The sequence below is a fragment of the Dipodomys ordii genome, unplaced genomic scaffold, assembly GCF_000151885.1.
Source record: "Dipodomys ordii isolate 6190 unplaced genomic scaffold, Dord_2.0 Scaffold111, whole genome shotgun sequence".
In the NCBI taxonomy this organism is placed as follows: domain Eukaryota; kingdom Metazoa; phylum Chordata; class Mammalia; order Rodentia; family Heteromyidae; genus Dipodomys; species Dipodomys ordii.
This window is the reverse complement of record NW_012267327.1, coordinates 1,235,799-1,262,121: the sequence shown is the minus strand read 5'-3', so window position 1 is coordinate 1,262,121 and position 26,323 is coordinate 1,235,799. Positions and strand designations below refer to the sequence as shown.

At 37.2% G+C, this 26,323-nt stretch overlaps 1 protein-coding gene across 4 annotated transcripts in view; it reads left to right on the top strand.

The window, feature by feature from the left end:
* The first annotated feature begins 305 nt into the window (after positions 1–305).
* The window catches only part of Cblb (Cbl proto-oncogene B, E3 ubiquitin protein ligase), a 164,865-nt gene continuing 138,847 nt past the window's right edge, over positions 306–26,323 (top strand). For 2 of the 4 annotated variants that reach the window (XM_013028556.1, XM_013028559.1), the window contains exons 1-3: positions 306–405; positions 1,665–1,847; positions 16,407–16,657. In XM_013028556.1, the coding sequence (XP_012884010.1) occupies positions 1,680–1,847; positions 16,407–16,657 (419 nt within the window). In that variant the 5' untranslated portion in view covers positions 306–405; positions 1,665–1,679. Of the gene's footprint in view, positions 406–603; positions 644–760; positions 787–1,664; positions 1,848–16,406; positions 16,658–26,323 lie in introns of those variants that run through there. The other 2 variants (XM_013028557.1, XM_013028558.1) reach the window with 2 other exon arrangements.

The window sequence follows — 26,323 nt, the reverse complement described above, 5'->3', positions numbered from 1 at the left end:
CGCCCCTCTGAGTCCCATTCCTTTCTCTTTTCTTTTTTCGTCCCCTGACAAGTCCAGGCCCATGTTCATTTTTTCCCTCCGAGTTTCTTTTCCCTTCGGGACACGCGATCTCCGGAGGCTTCCTCGGGGGCCATTGTGTACTGTGGAGGACGTGGAGCGGGTGGTGTCTCCTGGAGGACGGGCCGCCTCGCGCCCATTGGCGCTGCCCGCTGTCAGGCAGTGTGGGGGCTGTCGGGATTGGCTGGTGGTGTCCCGGCCCCGCCCCCCGGCCCCGCCCCGCGCCTGGGTGTCTGTGCATGTTCACGGGGTGGGGTGTGCGGCGAGTGCGGCGGCGGCGGCGGCGGCGGCGGCGGCCTCCCCGAGAGTCGGGCGGGAGGGGACAGCGGGTGTGGATTTGCCTTGACGGTAATTGTCGCGTTTCCACCACCGACCTCAGCAGCGCGCTAGGACGGGCGGTTACTACTCCCCGCCCGGGCTGCCCCCAGCTGTTCCCCGTCAGCACCCCGGGGGCTGCGTGCGTGGAGCTGTGGGACCCGAGCGCACGCGCGGGTCTGAGGACCGCCGAGGCGCCGTCAGGCGAGGCGTGCTCAGGGCGCCCGGCGGGAGACAGGCGCTGCTGCCCGGATCGGACGGACGGGAGGAGGTGGGGGGGGACGGTGTTCGTCCCGGACACCCAGGAAGAAGGGAGGGCGGCCCAGCTTCGCTGCCGTCCACAGTGGAGAGACTTGGGGTGGATGGGTGGGTGGGACGGATTTACAGATCGGATCTGGACAGGAGGAGGAGAAGGTGGGCGCCGCGAGGCCGGGACGCCGACGGCCCGCCGGGGAGGGAGGGAGGTGCGTCCAGTCGGGCGCCCAGCTCCGAGGGAGTCTGGCTGGGCTGCCAGACGCTGGAGCAGCCCGGGGACACTTTGTCCTCCGTCAGTCCTCCTCCTCCTCCTCCTCCTCCTCTCCAGCGGAGATCCGACAGGCCTGGGCAGGGCAAGGGGTACCCCTACCCCTCCGTGAGCTGTCGGTGGGACTGGAGGACCCCCTGGGACCGGGAGAAGTGAACTCTGCGTTCCAAGTCCGGTCTCGTCCGTTTCTCCCTCCGTCCTCCGTTCCCCTCCCCCCTCCAAAAGGAGCTATTTGTTGATTTATTTGGCTCTTGGGAATAACGACTCACCGCGCTGCTTTAAAGGACTCTGGGTTCCTATGTCCATACTTGGTGGTTTCTGCGGGGAGAAACCCTTTGTAGACAACAGATGTGTCCCTTAGGCGTGTGTTAGGGCGCTCAGGCAGAGCCTGGGACCACAGGGATTTTCTTTCTTTCTTTTTTTTTAACCTAGTCAGAGGGAACCTAGCTGTAGGTTTAGTTGATACTGTTGTCCCTAGAAGTTGGGTCTCAGTGAAGCTTTTAGCTATTAGAAACATGAGAAGGCTGCGTCTTTAAGTTCTTAGTGTTCGAACAGGAAAGCTAGGCTCGTGGCTTCTGAACTTTGTGTACTATGGAGAATGTAATCCACACAGGGGTGTTGGAAAAGTTGAATCTGGGCCCCTTGGGTTCTCATTAAGTGTGGAGATTTTAGTGTGTCTAAGTTAGCCTATTGAGTTTCCTGTTGGGTAAATCCTTTCTTACCCAACTAACTTTTTCTTTCTTTCTTTCTTTTAAATTACTTTTCAAAGAACTAAAGATTCCAGATGGCAAATTCTATGAATGGCAGAAACCCTGGTGGTCGAGGAGGAAACCCCCGGAAAGGTCGAATTTTGGGTATTATTGATGCTATTCAGGATGCAGTTGGTCCCCCCAAACAAGCTGCTGCCGATCGCAGGACAGTGGAGAAAACTTGGAAACTCATGGACAAAGTGGTAAGTTCTATCTGATGTACTCTGGGTGTATTTCCATATGCATCCTGTATATACATGGTTTCTTCAGGTTTATTTATATGCATTCTTAATTGGTGAACAATTATTGCTCTGACAATAATCTTTTGATTTGTATTGGACATTTTTCTTCCATTTCTCTATGTGTGTGTTTTGAAAAGCTGGATTCAGAGCAAAGATTTTTGCTTTGTTTTGTTTTTTAACCTTTTGTCCTGCTCTTCAAGGTTCAGAGTTCTTCTATATGACTCAGATATGCAAAGTTTTTTTTTTTTTTAACCATTGGCTGCTCTCTGTGGGTGTATTGCCATAGCATAGTTTAGGAGTGTTGATTCCTTCTTATAGTAGGTTGTGTTGCTCTCAAATAACTAAAGCACACAAGCTATTTAACAAAAATCTCTCATGGAACAGTTACAGTAACCACATGTGTGATGCTCAAAATGTTTACTCAGGAAAGAACCAGATGAGTGCTTAAGGGAGGAAGAAGTATTGGGAGTTTCCATTTTCATCACTGAGAACTGATCATCATTAAGAAACTTTTTAAACTTGTTCACGGCATGGTTACAGTTTCTTTCATCTACTATTCCATTTTGAAACAGGAAACCTTTTTGACTGTGTACTGTTTACTGTGAAAGGAAAATTTATGTTGGGCGGTTGTGGAACTGAGAATAGCAGAAACTTCTGCAGTTTTTGTTTGTTGTATTCATATGGACTGTAATGCCACAAGAAGAAATCAAGGCAGATGTTAGTTCTTAGAGAGATCCAGTTAAAAAAGGCAATCTGAATGCCTCACAAGGGTATCCTTTAAAACTGTAGCTGTCAGTACTAAGTAAGATTATGAAATAAATATGACTAAGTTACAGTTTCCTGCTTTCCCAAAATTAATACATTGTGCTATATACATATATACATATATGTATTTACATACATACCTATTATATATGTGCATATATGTATATATGTAAGATTGGTAACACCTTATGGCTTGGTTGATATTTGGGGCTATTTGTGAATTTTATGTACTCAGTAGTATTAGCAATATGCTCAGGTAGCAAGATCTACCGTATTTTCACTGTCTTTTTGCAAAGTACAACTAAAGATAAATGAATGATAGGCCTGCCATTGTATGGCCATTGTGTTCACAGGCAGAGCCAGAATATTTCTTCCAGATAAATATCCTTGGTTTTGGGTTTCAGTGTGACCCATTTAAGCTTCTGCCAATTCATTCAAATTGTCTCTTAAAGTGCTCCAGACAGAATGATATCATAGTTTCAAAACATTGCAGCTTGCTGCTTGGGTTCAGGTTTTGGCTTTAGCATTGGACATTTAAGAATGAGGAATATGGAGTTAGAAAAATTGCACATATTTGGCAGGCACAGAGCTGTTTTTGAGTTTCTAAAGAGTTTGTATTTGAAGGTTATTCTTTTTGCCACATCATTAGTTGAGTGTTAGAGAAAGAATTCAAGATCTATATCTATATCTATAGATACTTATAGATATCTATAGATAGAGGCATATATAGGCACACACATATATGCAACAAATAACAAATAGATCAAGTTTTACAGTAGAGCTGTTATTCCTTGTCCACATACTTCTTTAAGTGATCAAAATTGACATATTTGTGATTTGAGTGTAAGAACATCAAATCAAAAAGATCTGTGTAAAGAAGTGATGGCCAATAGTTTCTGTAAAGTTATTGAAACATTAATGAGATGGTATGCATAATTTTGGTCTATAACTGGTCATTACCATGACTTTTATCCCCTTTTAATTGTTTCCCAATGAGTTATGGCAAAATGGGTAGTTATTTGGTAGTTAAACATCTGTCATTGTTTATTTTATTAACCCCTTTGTGGGTTTAGGTTTAACTTCTACAGTTGAGGAAGTTGACTCACAAAGAAATCCATTATCCATGTCTCTTAGTGGGATGTGGGTGTGGGTGTTGGTGAAGGTACATTACAATGGCTTTCTCTATTTATCCTCATTATTTGTCTTAATAAGAAAATGGTGAAAGAGATTTTGGGCTTTGTGGAGAACAATTATCTACATTACAATGAAAGTTTAGTATGTTCAATTCTGTTCCATCCTTTAAGAGGCACCGATAGTTGTAGTTGGCAGTATGCTTTAGTGACATGTCTAATGTGTAGTCATCCTGCACATGTATTACCTCTTCTTTTGTCAGAGGCCAAAAAAGTGGCTTGAAATATCAACATTGTCTGATAATTATATCAAGAACTTTACTGGTAGTCCCAGTTAATCCCTTGACATATCAACTAACTTAAAAAAAATAACTGCAGCTGGGTGCATGTGGCTCACGCCTGTAATCCTAGCTACTCAGGAGGCTGAGATCTGAGGATCATAGTTCAAAGTCAGCCCTGGCAGGAAAGTCCGTGAAACTCTTGATCTCCAGTAGACCATCAGAAAACTGGAAGTGGCACTGTGGCCCAAGTGATAGAACACTTGCCTTGAGCTGTAGAGCTCAGGGACAGTGCCCAGGCCTAGATTTCAAGCCCCATGATTGACATATTAAATCATATTAAATGAAGTAAGCTAGACCCAAAGACATACAGGTCCTCTGGTTTCCCTTATTTTCAATAATTAAAATATGTCTAGTGTAATCTTATCAGATAAGCAGAAAAGCCCAAAAGCTATGTTCATATGACCATATAAGATTATGTTAACTGGGGCTGGGAAGGTAGCTCAGTGGTAGAGCGCTTGCCTTGCATGCCTGAGGCTCTGGGTTCAATTCCTCAGCACCACATAAGCAAAAAGAAAAAAACCGGAAGTGGCGCTGTGGCTCAAGTGGTAGACCACTAGCCTTGAGCTGAATTGCTGAGGGACAGCGCCCAGGCCCAGAGTTCAGGCCCCATGACCGGACCCAAACAAAAAAAAGATTATGCTAAGTGAAATGAACCCCAAAATATGGACACACGAGGTTTTTCTTTGTTCTTGTTCTTTTTAATGTGCTATGTGATTTTTTTTTGTTTCTTTTATATGTTCTTCCCCCTATGGTATATCCTCTTTTGTGACTGTATCTTATTTTGGTACCCTGCATCTTGTATATACATTTATCTAATTTGGGGAGGGGAAGGGGAATAACAAAATGCTGAAACAAAGACATAGGATGACCCATTGCAACGATGATACTCACAAGACACTATGTTAGAAATGAACTTTACAACTTGGAGGGGGCAGAGAGTGAGGGAGGTGAAGGAAGGAGGGGATAGCAGGAGAAAACAAAGGAGAAGGTAACAATGTTCTGCAAGAAATGTACTCATTACCTTTCTTATGTAATTGTAACCTCCCTGTAATTGTAACCGCCCTGTACAGCATATTTACAATAAAATGAAATTTAAAAAATAACTGCAATAGTACAAGATTTGTTTGTGAGTAACAGAAAACAGAAGCTTTTAAATATAATTAGCCATTAAGGAAAAGTCAGGAGTTCAGATGAAGTTAGCATATTTTGTTTATGAAGCCTCATAAAGAATAAATCTTCAAAGTGTGACTACAAAGTAAAGAAACTTATATCATGGGGAATAATGAAGCAGTCTTGGACTGTAAGGGAAATATCTAGTGTGTAGTTTCATTGTTTTTTGGAGCCTTGAATTTATAATGATTCAATTGAGTTTCCAGTTCCTACTAATTAATTGGTCTTAAGTGGCAGGATTTTTTTTTCAAGATCACCGAGAGAACGGGAAAGTTACTGCTCAGTTATGTGCCTTGTAAGATATATAGTGTGTGTTGCCAATACCACCAGTAGAGTTATCACAGTGCTCATGCTGAGAAAGGAATGGCAGCATATCCCAGCCATCCCATTAGTCAAATAGTCTGGTCTTAGCTTTGTGCAACAGTCTAAGTAAATAGCTAACCCTAAAACCCTCAGATCAATGGATGTCTGTTTGATACAGTGATTTGGTATGACATTTATTATCATAAGTGCACATCTAAGTTATAATGCACCCAAAATGATATGTGGAGTTTGTTCCAAATTTATAACATAGAGTTTCTTAAATACGTAATGGACATTTATGAAGACCTACTGTGTTGCTACTAAGACCTTACTAGAATGCAAAGTGAAATCTGTATAATGAGTGGGAGAAATGCACATACCATGGATAATTGCCATGTAGGATACACAGGGCTGCACTACAGACACAGACATGTGTAGAAAGAGAGGAGTAGAGAATATGCACCATGTTTTTTCTGGCTACTGTTCAGTTTTCTGTCTGCATTCTGCTAGCCATTAGTGTGCACTTGTTGGAAATGCTGAAGTGAGGGTAAGGAAATGATTGCTAATCAGTATAGCTGGAATCATAATTTATTAATATGAGGTTCCTTGTATGGTTTTCACAAGGTTTTAGGCAGGTGATGGAAAATAGAAGAAACAACTTTCCATCTAATAGATGCTAAATGTGCTGAGCCTATGTGAATAATGTGGAAATGAGAAAGTAATTAATTGATGCTAAATAGTAAAGCAAGTTGAATTCCAGCATTTTCCTTGCTGTCCTTGTCATTTGTTTGAAATTATGTAAGACTTTTAAAGGCATTTAAAAATGATGATGCCAAATAGCCTTTTACTGTCTTTTAACTTTAGTACATTTAGTACACTCCTCAACCTTAAAGCACAATTCATCCTCCATCTTTATGATTTTACTATGACCATAATATATTTTACATTTTGTCAATCAAAGATGCTAGCATTATAGATAAATAATTGAAAGTGCGAATAATTTATTTTTAAAGTTGAATTTCTTGTCCTCGTGAGGAATTATTCCATAGAATAAAACTTAGTTTGGAACCCACCTAGTGTTTGTTGGCTTTGAAACTCAGAAAAGGGACTATTTGAATTATCTTTTCTCCATATATTTCCTTTCCTTTTTTGGATGGAAATTGCTCTGCCTTGTTAGGATGCTGGGTCCTAGGAGACTTGAACTGGGGGGTAAAAACACATTTAGTGTCTACATAATTGTGTTTAGCTCTGACTTAGATTTTGAATTTGTACTAAGGTAAATGAAGTGATCCCAAAGTGTGACTTGTAGAAAAACTATTAAATGATAACAAAAGAATCCAAATAGGAGTTACATTGACTTATCCCAGTGACAGAAGACCCATTGTCAGTCTTACTTTTTACCCTTTAGATTTCCAGCTTCTTTTTAATTTCAAAAACTGTTTTGTATGCTGCCTTTGACTATCTTCTTTATCCAAATCAAACAGGATAAAATATGTAGGAAGTGATTCAACAGTATTGTTCACTTTTGCAGATACAGAAAATGCAAAGATATGGAAAGATTGATATTCATAAAGAACCATGGTGCCACTGGTGTAAGAAGTAGTGTATGGCATAAAGAAAGTACAGTGTATTTGGTAGAGGTGAATACTACTTTTTGAGGATGAACAATTGATGTTGAATGAAGAATCAAGAAGAGACTATGACTGTTTTTAGATGATGGTTGGGATTCCAGTGATATGAGGAGGGGCATACATGGCAGAAGGAATTACAGGAGATTGTTGAGGGAGAGATAGTAAATTGGAAGATGGTAATAGAAATTTGGACTGCTCTGTCAAAACAAAATCTACACTTAATTTATTTGATAGCAAATATGCCTTGAGTACTTTTGAACAGCAGGTAGAAAAGTCAAGGCTATTTTTCCTTTGGTGTATTACACTACTGATACTAAAGGTTGTAAGAAACCAAGAGCAGCAATATTTGTCAAGAAAAATTCAAAACAGTCTGGGTGAGACACAGTGTTGGCCTAGAGAACTGACTAAAGGTTGTTTAGTTCTGTAGGTGGTATTGTTCACTTGTTTTGGTTCAAAAGAAGAAGGTATTATGGAAGTAACATCTGCAGATGCTGGTGGCTCTTCAGGGTTGGAGAATGCAGGAGAAGTGAAGTGAAAGTGACTCTTGAGGTTTTCAGCCTAGTTGACTCCGAAGGCAGTGAAGCCCTTAATGAGATTAAGAACATAGGAAGGTAAAGACTCAACTTGGGGGTTGGTGTAGAAATTTGTTCTTTGCCATATTGAGTTTGATTGACCATTTTGAAGTCAGAAAATTGTATATGAATTTTGAGAGAAAAGACTAGAGACATCTATTTGGTCACTGTGTTCATAATACCCAGCCTTGCAGCTCAAGAGATTTCTCATGTAGAGTAGAAGAGAGTCAGAGAAGCAAAGAGTTTGAACTATTGAGAAATGTTTGTGGTGGTGAAGAAAAGAAAATCCTACAAAGAATAAGGATAAGAGGTAGAAAAAGAATTGGGATGTGGTAATATCTGGAGTGATAATAACTACAAGAAAGACAGATCAGGGCTGGGAAGGTGGCTCAGTGGTAGAGCACTTGCCTTGCATGCTCAAGGCCCTGGGTTCGATTCCTCAGCACCACATAAGCAAAAAGAAAAAAGCCAGAAGAGGCGTTGTGGCTCAAGTGCTAGAGCGCTAGCTTTGAGCTGAAGAGCTGAGGGACAGCGCCCAGGCCCAGAGTTCAGGCCCCACGACCGGACCTGAAAAAAAAATAAAAAAAGAAAGACAGATCAAATTCTGATACACTAAGGTTACATTCCTGTAGAGAAAAACAGGATAAAAAATTTTTGAAAGGAAATTGAATTTTCATGAGAGGCTGTTGTTAAAGTTTATAGAGTAATTTCACTTATGTGATGGGGCTGGATTAAAAGAAGCATGTGAGTTACTAAAAAAAAAAATGTTCTGAAAATATAACAACTGATCAAAAAGAAAAGTCCTGATAATTTGAGAACTTAAAGAGGGTAGAAATTAATTGTGTGTGCGCGTGTGTGTGTTCTCGTGTGTTTCTGAGTTTCTGAGTGGGTTTTCTTAGTAGGATAGGAGAAAGTCAGCCAGCCATCATGTCTTGCTTGGTAAGAGGAAATTGAGAGATGTTACAAAGAAGTTTAGGGAGGATTTATAGATTTTTTTTATGTTGGATGGTTAGTAGTTTTAAGCATAAAGTTGTAATGTTTCAACCTTCTTTTAAAATTGTATGTTATAGAAGAAACAAAAAAATTTAAGCAGTCTTGTAGCTATTAGGTTGGTAAATAATAAAAATTGGAAATGGAAATATATTGTTATCTTTCTCATGAAGATCATATTAAATATATTCTGTGACTTTAACATTGCTACTATGCTATTTTTATCTACTCTAATCCAGCATATTTATAGTTTGTTTTTATGGAAAAAAGTGTTTGTACATTGCTAGTATTTTTTTCTAGTAGTGAAACAAGCATTTTGATGATATTCAACTAAAATTTGTAGCTTTTGAATATATTGTGTAGTTGTTTAATTTCACTCACACAACAATACAATAGCAAAAGGTATTAATGTTCTTCTCATTAAAAGTTTGGATCTTTTTTGTAATTGTTATGATAAAGGTGATAAGCTGAAGGGTTAGAGTTTAAGTCAGGTAATGTGTATATTTCTTTTTAGACAGTGTTATCCCTTCCTTTGTTCTCTCCCAGTTTTTCCCTCCCATCCCCACTGACAAGTTAAATAGCTCATTTTCAACATAGTGTCTGGTGAGTACCACAGCTTCATTTGTTCACCCTTGATCCCTAGAGTTCTGTGCAAAAGTTTGCCTCTTTCATCACTAACTCTATTCCTGAGAATGTTTGGGTTTGAAGAAAGTAGATTCCAAGTTAGCTGACAAAAGTACTGGTCTGACGTATGCCTCATTTCCTGCACAGAACATTCCAGACTAAGGGGTTCAGGTAACGTGAAGAACTATCTGATCCCCTCAAAGCAGGCAGTACCATATATTGCATTCTCATACCTGCATTAAAACCTGTGGTAATTTTGTTGTGGTTGGGTATAAAGTATGGAAGAAAGAAGTTGAATGTCTCTTAAGTACTGAGAATGGCACCAAGCACTGTACATTTCCTCTTCAAAGAATTAGAGTATACTAAAAGATCTCTGGAAGCAGGAACCTGCCTAGAATTTAAACCTAGTAAGCAGCAAGGCTTTGATTCCAATGTCCATGTTTGTAGCATGAAGAGAGTCAAGCCCACCTCTCTATCATACGATTCTTGCTTGTTCTGTAGCAAGCAAATCAAGAGTGTTTTCTTCTTATCTTTGATACTATTAAATTCTCCAGATTTTTGTAGTTTTCTTTAAGGAAGTTTATGCAATAATGACACAAATAATCACTATATTTTCCTCTGAGAAAACTTTGCTTACTTAGTTTCTCTCTTCCTTTTGTTTTCCTTCCTTCTATCAAATATTTATTGCACAGCTACTTTATGCGAAGTAAGAGAAAGGCCAGTGAGATATACAGATGTGTTGTCCTCTTTCAAGAAAGTTAGTTTCATTCTTGAGCAAAAAGAAGATCAGAGACAGTGCCCAGGCCCTGTGTTCAAGCCCCTGGCAAAAAAAAAGAAAAAAAAAAGAAAGTATCTCACTGGTAAGAGAGTGTAGAGGTGAATACACAACAATTACTTTAATTACTACTAGCTGGTTCATCAATGTTACTTTTTATATCTACCTTTTAAATCAACCTTCTTTAAAAGCCATACAGGAATTGTTCTTTTTCTCCAAATCCTGCTATAACAAATAACAAATTTCAAATTTTTGACTGATTTTCCATGTTAACTTGTTTTGCCCAACTAATGATTATAAAAAAAAGTTGTATTCTTTATATTTGATAAAATATTTTTACTTCATTAAAATAAAATGAACTCCAAATTTCTTAGATGCTTGTTACTTCAATGACATTTTTGTGTAACTGCAGAAAGCAATCTCTGACATTTATAGGAGGAGGGAGAATTGTCCTTCATATTTTTAATAAAATGAGACATTTAAACACTGGGATTTTTAATTCAGTGGCAGAGCACTTGTCTAGCATCCATGAGACCCTCGGTTTGACCTCCAATATTACAGAAACAATAACAACTCCCTCATTTTGAGAGTACTCAACTTGTTTCAGTACCATTGAATGCTTCATTAAATACAGAGTGATTTGGAATGAAAGTCATTTGTGCAGTACAGACACAATTCCTTACTGCTGCAATTCTCATTTGCCTTGGTGAAATTTCTTTCATATGTTTCAGGAACTAGTTTTTAACCTTGTTTGTGAAGAATATGTTAGCTGATCTAACACCTTTTTTTATTACCTTTCCTCCCCCCCTCCCCGCCCCACCCCATAACATCCTGGGGCTTGAACTCTTCTTTGGTTCAAGGTGAGCTCTACCACTTGAGCCACAGTACCATTGCTGGCTTTTTTGCGTAATTTGTTGGAGATAAGAGTCTCACAGAGTTTCTTTCCAGGCCTAGCTTTGAACTGTGATTCTCAGATCTCAGCCTCCTGAGTAGATGAGATTACAGGTGTGAGCCCCTGGGGCCCAGCTTTTTATTACTTTTTGACTGGAAATTTTCATTAAGACACAGAAATATCTTTAAGTATAAAAATATTCCAAGAATAATTAACATCATTGCAAATTGTTCCAATGATAGTAAATCTTGTTTTTATATTTGTTCCTTTGCTTTGATATTATGGAATATACATATGTATACATACTTACATGTTTAGATTTATGAACATGAATTTAAGAAAATACATATATACATGTGCTAATAATTTTTATTTGCATTTGAAAAAATACAAATTACAGTGTACAGAGAAAGTTTCCTTAAAAATGATTAAATACAGGGGACTAGGAAAGTGGCTCAGTGGTACAGTGCTTGCCTCACATGCGTGAGGCCCTGGGTTCGATTCCTCAGCACCACATAACCATAAAAAGATGGAAGGGACGCTGCGGCTCAAGTGGTAGAGTGCTAGCCTTGAGCTGAAAAGCTGAGGGACAGCTCCTAGGCCCAGAGTCCGGGCCCCACAACCGACATAAATAAGTGAATAAATAAATAAATACAAACATTTGTTGTGCCTCATTTAAGCTCAAATACCAGGGACATAAGCTTAACTTTAAGAGGTTACTTTTAGTGTAACCAGGTCAACTGCAGAAGGTGCTCTTGGTAATTTCCAAGGCTCTCTGCAGATTCCCAAAATCCTTTGTATCAATGACTACAATGACATTTTTACCCTAATTCCAAAAGCAGATGTTGTGCCTGTAGTTAAAAGAGTAGAGTAATATTGCTATTCTTTTATGTACCTCTTTAAGCCTGATAAGTATTTTTTTCAATCACTAGATAATGTGGTTGAAAATTTGAAAATGTGTTTCCTCGTGAAAACCCTTTGGTTTTGCTCCCACATTCATTCTATGGAACAACTTAGATATTTCTAGGAGAAATCTAAGTCATTTGAATGTGATCTTGAACCTTGTGGTTAAGCTTGAGTTTTTTTCTCCTTAATGGAGTGATTTTAGAGAAGCAATTTTTCTTTCCCTGGCTTTTGCAGTTCCTTGCACATAGCAGGCACTCAATAAATATTTATTGAATGGATTTGAATTTGACCTGCTTGGAAGTCATAGTCCTAGTGTAAGGCCATTAATTTTCTGCAATCGCTGTCATAAGTCACATGGCTTAATAGTAATCTCACTGATGCACTGCACATTTGGTGGCATACAGGAAGTAGTTTGGCACTGTATGTTGTACTTTCTCAAGTGCAGATTTAGAGGACAGCATAGTCTACACAGGCTGACCTCTCCAGTCCATTTCCAGTCTTCTGTATCACTAACCCATGAGCCTTCCTGTATTCCTTCCTTTTAGAATAATTGCATGTACTCCTCCCATATCCTGGTTTCTCTTAAATCTTTCCAAACTGTTTTGCCTAGGATGTTGCATTTTGCAAATTCAGGTATGCGTTCCTTGATTCCCTTGTGAATGAATAATACTAAGCTGCTGATTTTCTCCTCTACCCCTGCATACTCTTTCTTCCTATAGCCCTCCATTCTCTGGCAATTCTTCCTTAAGCCACCAGGCTTTCCCACTAGATAACTCCTGTGACTTTTTCCTGTGTTCATACTGTCTGGAATAATGCCTGACATATAAACCTTTGTTGCATTAACAAATGAGTCCTGAAGTTGATGTAAATTAGCAATTAGAATAAAATAAAAATGGAAATTAGTTTAGAAAGGATCGTTAATTATGTGCACAGTTATAATTATATTAGAGTTAGAAAGAAGACCAGTCTGAGATTTAAAAGATGCAGGCTCTTGTGTTGGATTAATGTTTTTTTAATAGTCCTTTAATCTTTGTAGTTCTCAGTTTTACTTTTTATCTAGAAATGAGTGGATTGGATGGAATCTTTACAGAGATCCCTTGGAGCAAGAATTACATTTCTCCTAAGTTAATTATAGAGAACTAGGTCTCTTCTGCCAGACTTCTTAACACAGGAAGAATATGCTAGTCATCTGTAATTTTCTGCCACTGAGATTAGTACCTGTGATATAGTAGTTATTCAGTATTACTCAATAAAACAATACATTCCCACATGAATTTACAATCTTAAAAGTAAGTAAGAAAAGATCAGATAGAAAATAATTTGATACCTGTAAGATGTGAAAATATCTTTTAAGGAACAATTTTAGAGTTTTTGGGGAAAAATACTTAAGAGATAATTTTCTGTAGTCAGTTAAAAAAGCCAGCAGTTCAGGAAATGAGTGTGAAGCTGCTCTGCTGCCTGACTACAAGTTAATAATTTATCAATCTGTGACATGGTGTACAAGTACATGTTGCTGAAATTAAACTGTGTCTGTTGTAAGAAGCTGGTCACAGTACTCTTCAAATTTCTGTATTCACATCTATCTTTTGGTGTACAAAATTTAAATGCCTATTGGAATCAGGATATGTTAAATCATTGACATTTGGAACTTAGTCTTTAATGCAGAATGAACTTCTTTAATCATATACAGGTGATAGAAAAGCTTTGTCAGCTATTTTATGTGAACTGTTATAAAGGTTTGGTATTATTTACAAATGAAATGGCATCTCAACATTCCAGGAATGTTGAGATTACAGGTGTGTGTGTGTGTGTGTGTATGTGTGTGTGTGTGTGTGTGTGTGCGCGTGTGTGTGTGTGTGTGTGTGTGTGTGTGTTGTCATGTCTGTGCTGATACTTGGCCTGAACATAGAGCTTACCACTCTAGCTCAAGAGTTCTTTTGCTCTTCCGCTTGAGCTATGCATCCACTTCTAGCTTTTTGCTGGCTAGCAGGAGGTTAGAATCTCAATGATTTGTTATCACAGCTTGGCTTTAAATGTTGATTCTCAGACCTCAGCTTCCTGAGTAGCTAGAATTATAGGCATGAGCCATTGTCACTCAGCTTAAAATAGTATTCTTACATTTAAGTTAAATCTCTACCTCTAGCTTATTAATTTGTATACTTCTAGAAGCTGATAAGTCTGTATGTATCAGTGAAAAGATCTAGATTTTTTTCTGGATGAGTATATTTTGTTCGCTGTGTCTCTTTCATTACCCACATAGACTTCTAGTCATGACTACCCAAAATATTTCAGTTGGCAGATTTGAAGTATGCCTTTCTGTCCCTGTGGGAGGATAGTTAGTGTGATGAGCACTTGCAATATTCCTGAAGTTACTCTTTTTAAAACTTTTATTTAAATAGAAAAAAATCACTTTATATATCACAATTATTTGTTATATATCAAATTTGTATTTGAAATATTTGAAATACATGTATCCATATGTGTATATACTTAAGTATTTATACAAAAGCATATATGTATATATGATGTATACTCACACATCCCTTGAAATAATTGTTATAGTCAAATCAACATTCTTTCTATCTTATAATTGCTTACACTGTGTGGTAAGAGCACCTAAATCCCATTGCTTTAGCAACATTAGGCATACAAGTTGATGTTAACTATAGTCCTCGAGTTGTATAGAGTCATCCCTATGTAATTTTGTCCATCCTATTTAACTGCAGCTTGTACCCTTTGACTCATATATTCCTATTTCCTCCTTTTGCCTGTCTCTGGTAACCACTATTCCACACTGCTGCTATTTATCTGACTTCTTTATAATTTAGATTCTTTGTATAATTGAGATCATATAGTATTTTTCATTCTGTGCCTGGCATATTTCAGACTGCTGACAATAACTGAGCTATTTATGGAAGTGACTTAATGCCTCAAATACAAGTTCCTGTAGTCTAAAGGCACCTCCAAATCAACTTCCTCTTAGCCACCATGGTTTTTTATTTTTATTTTTGTAAATTAATGGGGCCTCGGTTGTCCCTGAGTTCTTTTGCTCAGGGCTAGTGCTCTACCACCTTGAGCCATAGCTCCACTTCGTGTTTGCTGGTGGTTGATTGGAGATAAGAGTTTCACAGGGCCATTTCTGCCCGGGCTGGTTTTGAACCGTGATCCTCAGATCTCAGTGTCCTGAGTAGCTATGATTACAGGTGTGACCTACTAGCATCTGGTGCTCTTAGCCAGATTTGAGAAATGCCATTTGTTATTCTGGTGCCACTTAACATCAGCCGTAACAAGTAATGGAAAGGAAATCAGACTGGAAGCTGTCAGAAATGTTATTACCAATTATGTTTTAAGTATTCATATTTATCTGTCTATACACATATAATTAAATATGCATATACACAAACTTACTGTCACATGTACACACAATTTATATATCGTATATTCATATGTATATACCATATATAACATATATATATACATATAATGTGTGTGGTGTATATTCCATGTATGTGTGTATGTATGTGTGTGTGTACGGTCTGAGAGATCCAGAAGTTTTCACTTTACTACCTTCATACTAAATCTGTTTTTATGTATCTAGTTGGACTTTCTATTAGTTCTGCTGCAGTGTTACACTATGTGTGCTCTTGTATAATCTCCAGAGATTTCAATTTAAAATTAGGTTTGACTGAGTTTCTGATGCCCTAGTTGGAGGGGCAAATGAACTGGGCTTACTACTTCTTGGCTAAATTCACATGAACATACACAAGGGAACAGAGTATATGGTTGAATTACTTCCTTTTAATTTAAGTTCCACAAGCAGACCTGTATGCCCCAATGGTTGGATGGTCCTTGGCAGAATGATTAAACTATTAAGTATCACATGTTTACAGGAATGGTAGGTGCTGTGAGAGGTGGAAGACTTCTTCTGACCTGTCAGCCATTTAGCTACTTAATAACTCAGTTGTTAAAATTTTACCTTTTTTTTTATTCCCCTAGGATTGGTAAACAATATGTAAAAATATTAAAATCTGTAAGAGAGCTTTAGCTAGAAATTACATATAGTAAAATAATGTCAACATGTGCATTGGTTGCCAGCAGAAAAGGACTATTTCCTCATTGTTATTACAAAAAAATTATTGTAGGTAAACAGTGATTAGTACACTAGAAAGAGAATTAAAACTTTCAGAATTGAAAGCAAAGATGTGATAAGAATAGTCTGCATGTGAAGAGAATAGGACTTGATAGTAGATACACAGATGTGAAAATTTGCTAGTTCTTCATAAACTGGAGTTGCTAATTTAAGATCACAAATTGTTTTATGGAAGATGAAAAATTAGCTATAGCTATGTCCCTTCACAAGTTTTATATGAAAGAGCATGTTCTGATTCATATAAATATACTTTTTCTTTCTTTGTTTTTAGGTAAGACTGTGCCAAAATCCCAAACTGCAGTTGAAAAATAGCCCGCCATATATACTCGATATTTTACCTGATACATACCAGCATTTGCGACTCATACTGAGTAAATATGATGACAACCAGAAACTTGCCCAACTAAGTGAGAATGAGTATTTTAAAATCTACATTGATAGCCTAATGAAAAAGTCAAAACGAGCAATAAGGCTTTTTAAAGAAGGCAAGGAGAGGATGTATGAAGAACAGTCACAGGACAGGTAAGACTATATCAGAATTCCTTTTCCCAGTACTATTTATTTTGCAGGTGTGTCTCTTAGTTTACATAAAGCCATTATGTATTTTTTATTTTGTTGAGCACTTTGTGCGCTTATTTCAGATATTATTTTGCACAACTTTATGTATAATCTTGAGTGGATGTTTCTTTTGTGTAAACTTTATAGAATAGTTTTAGGTCCACAGAAAAAATTGCTGAGGAAATGCAGAGTTCTTTTCTCCTCACAAGTAGGCTCTACAAATTGTGCCTTAACATTAACGTGCTCAATTTACTATGGTTAATGAACCAGCATTGTTTTAACTGGAGTCTAGAATTTGCATTAGGGTTCACTGTGTTTCATGGTTCTGTGGTTTATAAGTGCTAAGTGTCATGTTTCTACCATTGCAGTCCTGAAAATACCCTGTGTTCTACTTATTCATTGGCCCTGTTCTCTTACCCTACTTCCTGAACTCTTTTGGCAGCCCCTGATCTTTTCACAAGTCTCCATGGTTTTGCCTTCTGCAGATGCCATGTAGTGGAACTTACTCAACATGTTAACTTTTCCAGACTTAGCTTCTTTCCCTTAAAGCTCATTTAGGCTTCCTCTGCCTTTCGTAGCTTGGTAGCTTATTTCTTTATGTCAAGTCATAATACCTTATTGAATGCTTTTACCTTAATTTGTTTCTCCACAAGCATCTTGCTTGCTTCCAATTTGGAGTAATTACATTTGAAGTTGCTATAAACATTTGTGTGCAGGTTTTAATTTTTTTCTTCAAATAGTTGTACAAAGGTGTTTCAATAACAGATCCATTTTTGTACATAGTATGTTTTGATAAGATGAGCTTAAGTAAATTTTACACATATTTAATTTTGTAAACTCACACTTTCACATTGGTTATACTGAGTTTTATTCCTACTAGCAATGACTAGGAATAGCTTGTGCTCATTTTCACACCAAATTTGCTATTATAAATAAAAAGTCTTTATCTTTTGATTGAATCTATGAGTGTGGTAGCTCTGGGTAGAAATGTAGCTTTGGTCTCAGTATGTGGACTAGTAAGAGAAGCTGGAGTAAAAAAGACTAACATGACATCAATTAAATTATCATTTAATTGTCAGGGTTTTTGACATAGAGGGCGCTCATTAATTTTTTTTTAAATATTCTTATTGTAAAGGTGATATACAGAAGGGTTACAGTTACATAGGTAATGAGTATTTTTTAATTTTTTTTCCTGACCTAGTGCTTGAACTCAGGTCCTGGGTGCTATCCCAGAGCCTCTTTGTGTTTAAGGCTAGTGCCACTTCCAGCTTTTTTGAGTCACTTGGTGAAGATATGAGTCTCACAGACTTTGCTGCCTGGTCTGGCTTTGAACCATAATTCTCAGATCTCAGCCTTCTAAGTAGCTAAGATTATAGGTGTGAGCTACCAGCGTCAGGATGAGTACATATCTTTTTTTTTTTTTTTTTGATCGTGGGGCCTGAACTTGGTCTGGGCGCTTCCCCTCAGCTCTTCAGCTCAAGTATAGCGCTCTACCACTTGAGCAACAGCACCTCTTCCAGCTTTATCTGCTTATGTGGTGCTGAGGAATCGAACCCAGGGCCTCATGCATGTGAGGCAAGCACTCTACCACTGAGCCACCTTCCCAGCCCCTACATATCTTTTTAAACAATGTCAACTCTTCCCTTGTTTTCTCCCAATTTTTTCCCTCTCCAATCCCTTCCCCCCAAGTTGTATAGTTTATTTTCAACATAGTATCAAATGAGTATCACTGCAGAATTAGTTTACCCTTTGTCATTATATTTCTGTGCTTCCCATTACTCCCTCAAACATAAACTTACATATAAGACAAAAAGTACAGAAATAAAGTACAGTGACAAAGGGGAAAAACAAAAAACAAAGCAACATATCAAAAAGTAAAATAAAAACCTATTGTTTCCATTTCTTGGAGTTCACTTTGATAAAAATCATTTTATAAGCTCATATGCACATAGCTATTGAGTCTTTGTGACCCCCTCCTAGGAATATCCTCCTTGGGTCTCACTGTGTAAACCTTTGGACTCATGTTTGATTTATGTCCTAGTGTTATTTATTTTTCTTCTGTCATCCACTGTGTTTACTTGAAGATTTATAGGTACAGTCTAATTACTACAAATGAGGGAAACCATGTAACCTATGCTTTATTGGGCTTGGCTTACAAGGTTTCCAAGTCTTTTCATTTCCTTGGGAATGGGGCAATTATTCTTTCTGATAAAAGCGTAGAATTCCATTGTGTATGTATGCCACATTTTCTTGTTCCATTCATTCCCTGGGGGGCATCTTGGCTATGTTAAACAATACTTTAATGAACACGGTTGTGCTGGTAGCTTTAGTGTGGCTTGGTTTGTGGCCAATGGAATAAATACCCAGGAGTGGAATTGCTGGGTGATAGGGAAGCTCTGTGTTTAGTCTTTTGAGGAACCTCTGTACTGGCGTTTTTGCTATGTCCAATCTCGGATACTTATTGGCAATGAAAGTGTGTCGTAAACTAAAAATTTCATATTAATTAAATAATTAAAATATACAATGTCTTAATATTATCTAATTTGATTGTTAAAGAAAGTGAAATCTCTTTGGATTTTAGTTCTTTGTATTAGTTAGGAAAGCTTCTAGAAAACTTGAAATGTTTCAGGTTAAAAAAACTAGTCTCACTTAGTCTGCATCTTAGGTTTGTGTTATATAATGTATTGTTTTCTACATATGTGGCTCTGAAGATTATAAATAGTAACCAGAAAAATAGACAGAACGTGTAAAACCATTAAATCCAAATAGAAAATCCCTCTACCGAAGGTAAAATGGCATAAATGTGAATGGATTTGAAATTCTCTCTCTTAGTCATGACCTGTATATACTCGTGGATGTGTACTTGATTATGAAACTCTGGGCTCATCACTTATGCACCAGTTTATGTACATTTAGGAGTTGAAAGCTCTAAGACTCTCCAGAAATAGCAGTGGAAATTTGAATTGCCACTAGGTTCCAGAAGCAAGATAGAATTTCAGTGACTGTTGATTCTTACTGGCTGCCATTATTTGAAGCCAAATCTTTATATGGAAATTTTATTTGCTATTAAAAGATTGACATGTGTTATAAGTTTTAGGTGAAAATTTTAGTGAAAATGTTTAAATTAGATGTGGTAAGGGTGTGGTAAACTTATATCCTACTTGTACATCTTCTATACAAATTTGTATCATTGAATGAATAAACGAGTAAGTACATCACTCAATATATTTCCTACTCAGGTCCTGCAGAAGAGCCCACATTGAAATTATACTAGATAAGTGTATTTACTGCCTTAAACAGACATTTAATTTAAGGCACTGTTAAAACCTCTTGCCTTGAGAATGGGTAGAGTAATGACTTACAGTAGAGGAAGGATGCACACAAGCTGCATGGACCCTTGGCGTTCACAGCAGACTCTCTTGTATCACATTTCCCATGGGTTATTTATTTGTTTATTTACTTTATAAACCATTGGGCCTCACAGGGGATTGGTGCTTCTCCAGGAGAATGTCTCACCCCTTCTGAGCTGGCATTTCTGGGAAGAGTGATTCAGTGATTTTTGGCACACATAGAGTTTGCATGTGTGTGTAGGGGAAAGGGGACCAGGAAATCGGTAGTTTGAAATATAAAGAAAAAGAGACAGCCTAATAAGGTTCTTTTTTATTGAAGGGGGGGGGCAATATGTGTGGCAAAAGTCTAAATGGACGTGAAGATAGGCACTCCTGACCATGAGCAGGAGGTGTCTTTCTTCTATGATTTTGGCTGTTTTTATCAATTCACTAGTGGTAAGATGTATTCTCTTATCAGAAAATTATTGAAAAAACAGCTGCTCTGCAGGACCTTGGCATGTTTTTGAACAGTTGGAGATGATAGGCTCAGGATATGCAGGTTTTTCCCTGTTTCAATAATTCTTCAAGGAGCCAGGGCCATGGAACCTATTTCCCTTCCCACACTCAGCTTTACCACTGAAACTAACCCAAAAGTCATCAGAGGTGGAAAAAAATAGCTCAGCATTTGACAAACTATCTGTGAAGAAAATCAAGGCTTAAAAAAATTCAGGCCATAGAGGAAAGCACAGATGTTTTCTTGTTAATATCTTTTTAAAGCTGGGGTTCATTCTTCATATACCAGCACTGTAGAATGCAACTCAGCTCTTAGATGAAGGTGTATGTGTTTGTGTGTATCTCTGTGTGTATTTGTATATATGAAGAGTTTTAGTATTTTTTCACAATAATATACTGATTAAGATTGAATCAGAACACATTTTAACATAGAAAATCTACTCTTTAAAGAGGTAGTTTATTCTGGAAAATTTTCAGAAGCTTTAAGAAAAAAATATTTTTCACCATTAACCTCACTGACAAAGGAAGATACACAATTTGCTACATTATTTAATAAAGTACCTTTCTCTTTACAGGACTGTTCTTCATTATACTATCTCTTGATACTTGGGTTGTAATTTATGAGTCATATATCAAGAATGCTTTATAATTGATGTTTGAAAAAATGCATGCCTAATTTTAAAGTTGAATCAAAACATCAGTAAGAAAATCCAAGCAGCTATGATACAACATAGCCACAAAAAAACCTAGGAGCATTCCCTGTGTAATATCTTTACTCTCAGCCAAGGAAAAATGTGCTGTTGCTTTAAATGCTTAGTTTTATATAAATACAAAATGCATGTTGATTGGATGAATTTAAAAGTCAGTTTAATATTAATCCATAGTTTGACCAGATTGAAAAGATTGACCTGTATGTCAATTTGGATTTATTTTTTTAGTTTGAACAGATTGACCTATATGTACAATTTGGATTTTTGTGTTTTTTTTCTCGTTTGAACAGATTGACCAGTATGTACAATTAGGATGATCAAAAGTAGTTTGAATAATTACTGGACTGTACAGGCTAATGACCTGGCTTATAATGACACTTTCAGCCCTACATGTTCTCATAGGGAGCTTTTGTGTGTTGTGAGAACATGACATAGTGCTGTTAAACTGGGGTAAAGGATAGTGGAACCCAGGAACTTGGCTCCTGTTATGACTTCATGTCAGTATGCTTTGTAACTTTAGTTGATGTCCTGACTCCAGTGTACACATTTTTTTCAGCTTTTAAATTGCCTTCTGGACATTCACATCATTTCATCCTAGATCTTAAAGTTGTAAAATAAAGTTGTAATTATTTCAGACTGCTGTGGATGAAACAGATTTCTAAACAATAAAAATGCTGTTTTGTCGCTATAGTGATCATTTGCAGCAGAAACAACTTGAATGAGATTTTTGTCTTACAAATATACTGTGTCAAATGCCTTTCATTCTATTTGTTGAATGAAAAGGAATGGCTTATATTCATTTATTTAAATAATTTTACATTTAAAAATCTTTAATGCTTTCTAATTGTGAAAAGTCCAACTGTTTTGAATACCAAGGATAACAGACAAATTGCAAATAAAAAGTTTCTAAGTCAAAATTTCTTTCAAATGTCAATTTTTCATATAGTTAGAGGCTATTTATTAATTCTATATTTATATTACAGGCATTGCATTTTTTTCTTTTAGATGGAAACCTACAGCATTTAACATCATTTTTTGATGTTGCAGCATAGAATGTAACTCAGATTCAGAAAAGAAGTAGTAGTAGTTCTCTGATGTAGAAGTGTGTCTGCTAGATAGAAAGTAGAATTTTCTTTAGAAAATTCATACCATATTTTTGAGGTTGATTAGGATAATTTTGTGTGTATATCCGTCATCTGAGAGATGTGAATAGACTTCTCTAAAGTTTATAAATGAAGGGCTTCTTTTCTTTAACATACCATGAAAGTAAAGGCCGCCAGAAAGCTAGTTAGACAAATGTTTTCAGAGCTAAACAAAGGGAGTCTGTTAGCATGGGCAGGTGAGAGCTGTGGGTTCATTTGGCTGTTAAGGACTTCATGGCCCTCTGTATCAGCTAACTACCCCCCCCCCCCCCTGCTCTGCTAACTAGATACAAAGTGGCTTTCTTATATTTTGTTTTGTTTTAGTGAAAGGGAATTTTTTCCCCCTGTCTCCCTCTAGCAATTTCTGCTTTGGAGTACATTTTTCAAAATATGAAAGAAATCAACCTTATTCAGATGTTAAAAATAAATACCACTGATTCAGTAAAATTTAATAACATGTTTAGATATCATCTGCTTATTTGCTGTGTTTTATTGTTTACTTGTTTTCAGTCCCTATTTTTTCTATCATTCAGCTCCGAGGTCCTACGTTCTGTTATTAACATTTTATTGGCACTTATTTTAATATCTTCAAAGTCAAGTTACATTTTATGTACACTCAATATTTGAATTTTAAAATTGGGGAACTCTGCCTGCAGAATAAATTCCTGAGATAGCCATTATGTGATAAGTAATCTGGCAAGATTCAAGTGAACTTGACTTTATGGTTGAATACCTTTTATGTTTTTCATATTAAGACAGCATATTAAAATTGATGTTTTCCTTTCAGTAAATATCTGGTGACATTCAAATTTGATAATTAAAATCCAGAAACACTCCAGAAAGCATGCCTGCTTTTAGTTTCATAACAATACTCCCACAAAGACGGCTGATGAAAGATGTCTTTCAAGTGGCAGATTTGTTATTTAGTTAGAGAAAGCTCCTTTGGCAGTTTCTTGCAAAACTAAATTAAAGTCTGTTTATAAAACAGACAAGCTGCAGTGATAATCATGTAGCCTGAGGAGTGCTTAGATATGTACTCTGAAAAGATTCTTATTTTTCAGTGGCTTAACAAAGGAGTAGAGTTTCCAGGAATCCAAACAGATTAACATTCAGTGCTAATTGAGTAGAGTGTAAAATAGTACTCTGATTTTGAAGTACATTCCTTCTTATTTATTCAGTTTCCTGAGTTCACTTCAGTCTTTGTCTTCTTGAACTCATTATTTGGAGTTCTTGTTTAACTATCCATATTTATCAATTTTTTTTGATGTACTTACATCACCAGATACATGTTGGAGGCCCTTATTGAAGTACCCTTTATAGACTAAGATCATAGAAATTCAATCCTCTTGGTTGGTAGAACCATTGAGGAACAGGCTTTACTGAAAGATGTGTTGGTGGAATGTATTTTATTAAGCACTTGTGCATATAATTGTAATACATTACTTTCACAATTAATAAAAAATGTGACCTCTAATTTCTTTTGACTGCTATAACAAAATACAAAGTGGATAGCTCCTACAAGAGAAATTTATTATCTGACAGATCCAGAGGCTACACATCTGAAATCAGTGGTCAGCTGGCCATCCTCTGTGTGACCCCTTCAAGGGAGTATGCTACTTCTCTTTTTATACTTGTGGTGGTAGTATTCCTTGACTTGTGGTATTCCTTGACATGTGGCTTCCAGACTCTAGTCCCTGTCCCTATCATCATCTGGTATTTTCTTTGTACAAAGTTAGTCACGGATAGGGTTGAGGTTAGAACTTAAGCCTATCTTTTAAGAGGCTGCAGTTCAACTCATTACAGTGACCAAATATGGCAGTGTCAGATTTATACTAAAGTTGAAACTTAGAGTAAATGTTACAAAACTGAAAATTTTTGCTTGGGAGAATAAAATGGCAAAAATAATTAGTTAAAATAATTTCTGGAAAGGATTGTGAGCTTAAGTTATTTTTATAGCTGTAAAATTTAGGTTTAGCCAGGTGCTGGTGGCTTGTAATCCTGTACCCAGGAGACTGCCAGCTAGGCAGAGAAATCCAGAAGACTATTATCTCCAAAAGTGGAATCTTAGCTCATATGGTGGACTCCCAGCCTTGAATGAAAAAGCTATAGAGGAGCTCAGGAGGCCCTAATTTCAAGTCAGTATTGGTGTGTCCTAACATAGATTCATTTCAAGATTGTACCTGTTTCCTTCGTTTATCCTTGAGTAGATGTTGTTCTTAATACCGTGACCACATTTTTTAGACACAAATAATTGGTTTCTCTGGGTGAAGAAGATTGAAATTATATGTTGTAAGGATACTATTACCCCTTTTGATTATCAGTATCTATCCCTCAAAGATGAGAGTCAAATTGCCTAATTCTGTTTTCTGTCTGAGAAACGATACTGATTGGAAATTTCATGATTTGAAAGGGGTGTATATGTGTATTCACGTATGATGTGTTGTTAAGAGACTGCTTATTACCAGTTGGCAGTCTTGAGCCTGCAGCTGTCAGACTGTGAATGGGGTTTAGCATTGTAGCCCTTCCTCAGCATTGTTTCAAGAGGACGCAGTTGAACAGTTAGCACATTTATGACTGTGGAGGTAGCCCCCTTTCATTTTGATTAAGCACTATTAATATTGTTTTTTCAAATGGACACACACTCTACCTTCACGCTGACAATTTATAAGCTCAATTTCTTTTCCCTTGTCCTGTAACTAGCTTGGCTTGAGATGCTACAGACTTTTAGTTTAAGCAAAGTCCTTTTATAAAAAGGATACAAGAGAGGCCACCTGATTTTTTTATTATGAAATATGTTAATAAAGATAAAATTTTATCTTCAAATTTTGTGGATTCTGGAAACCATTAGTTTTTGTTCTAAAGGTTTTCTGTGGGCTCTTTGATTTTCTGTGATTATAACAGCATGTAAATCTGTCAGGTTTGTTTCTAGTCCAGAAATTCCAGAAAACTCTAGCTAAGATGATTTTATACTGGTTGGCTGGGTCATTTGTCAAATGCAAATCCTAACAAGTAGCAATTTTACTTTTTACAAAATGTATTCTTCCCCCAGTGTGCCCATTCTCAGTGTTTAATTCCAATTCAAGTACATTTTCCCCCCAAAATATATGCGTATAATTACCTTTTTATAAAGCAGCTGGCATCTTGAAGTTGATAAATTTATCAAAATGCTTTTTTACAATGTGTCAGCCATTTCTTATACCTTGGCTGCCATTAGCATCCCTTCTAGTTAATAACATGGTATTGAGATGACATGGACAGGACAGAATCCTGGGAGTATTCAGACCCTAACTCTGCTAAGTCTCCTTTATCACCCCTGTAGGAATCCACTCATGTCTGAATTACATACAGAATCCACAAGGATGAGTTTCTATAAGGCTCTAAGAATTCTTGGTAGGTTTTTGGAGAACTTTATGAAACTATAATCTTGTCAGATGAGCCTACTCACTAGCCATAGAATTTCCTCACATGCCTGGTTGCATTTTGCCATTTCCTTCTCATGTTCCTGTTTTCTCCTGTTTGATAACATTATATGCAGACAAAGCTCCCACCCTACCCTTATGCCTTCTTCTGTTTATCCTTTTTTGATTACACTATGCAACAAGTCTTCTTCCCTTCCTGTAGCATTTATTGAGGCCTTTCATACTGCTTATATTTGTTTGGTGTTGCTGAAATACACCATTTAAAATATCTTATAAAAATGTTGAAGGCAGAGATCACTCTATTCATCTCTCACATATTCAAAACAGGGCTTCATCTTTGGCAAACAGTTCTAATGAAGATGATTATTTCTCTGCATTTCCAGGATTATTGGAAAAGTCTGATTTGTTCCCAGATTATGAGCCTGAAGGGAGTGGGGAAAGGGAAAATTTCTACAGTGGAAATGATGTGGTGAAGGGCCTGGAAAGGCTCCCTTGTAGAATGGGTAGGTAAACTCTG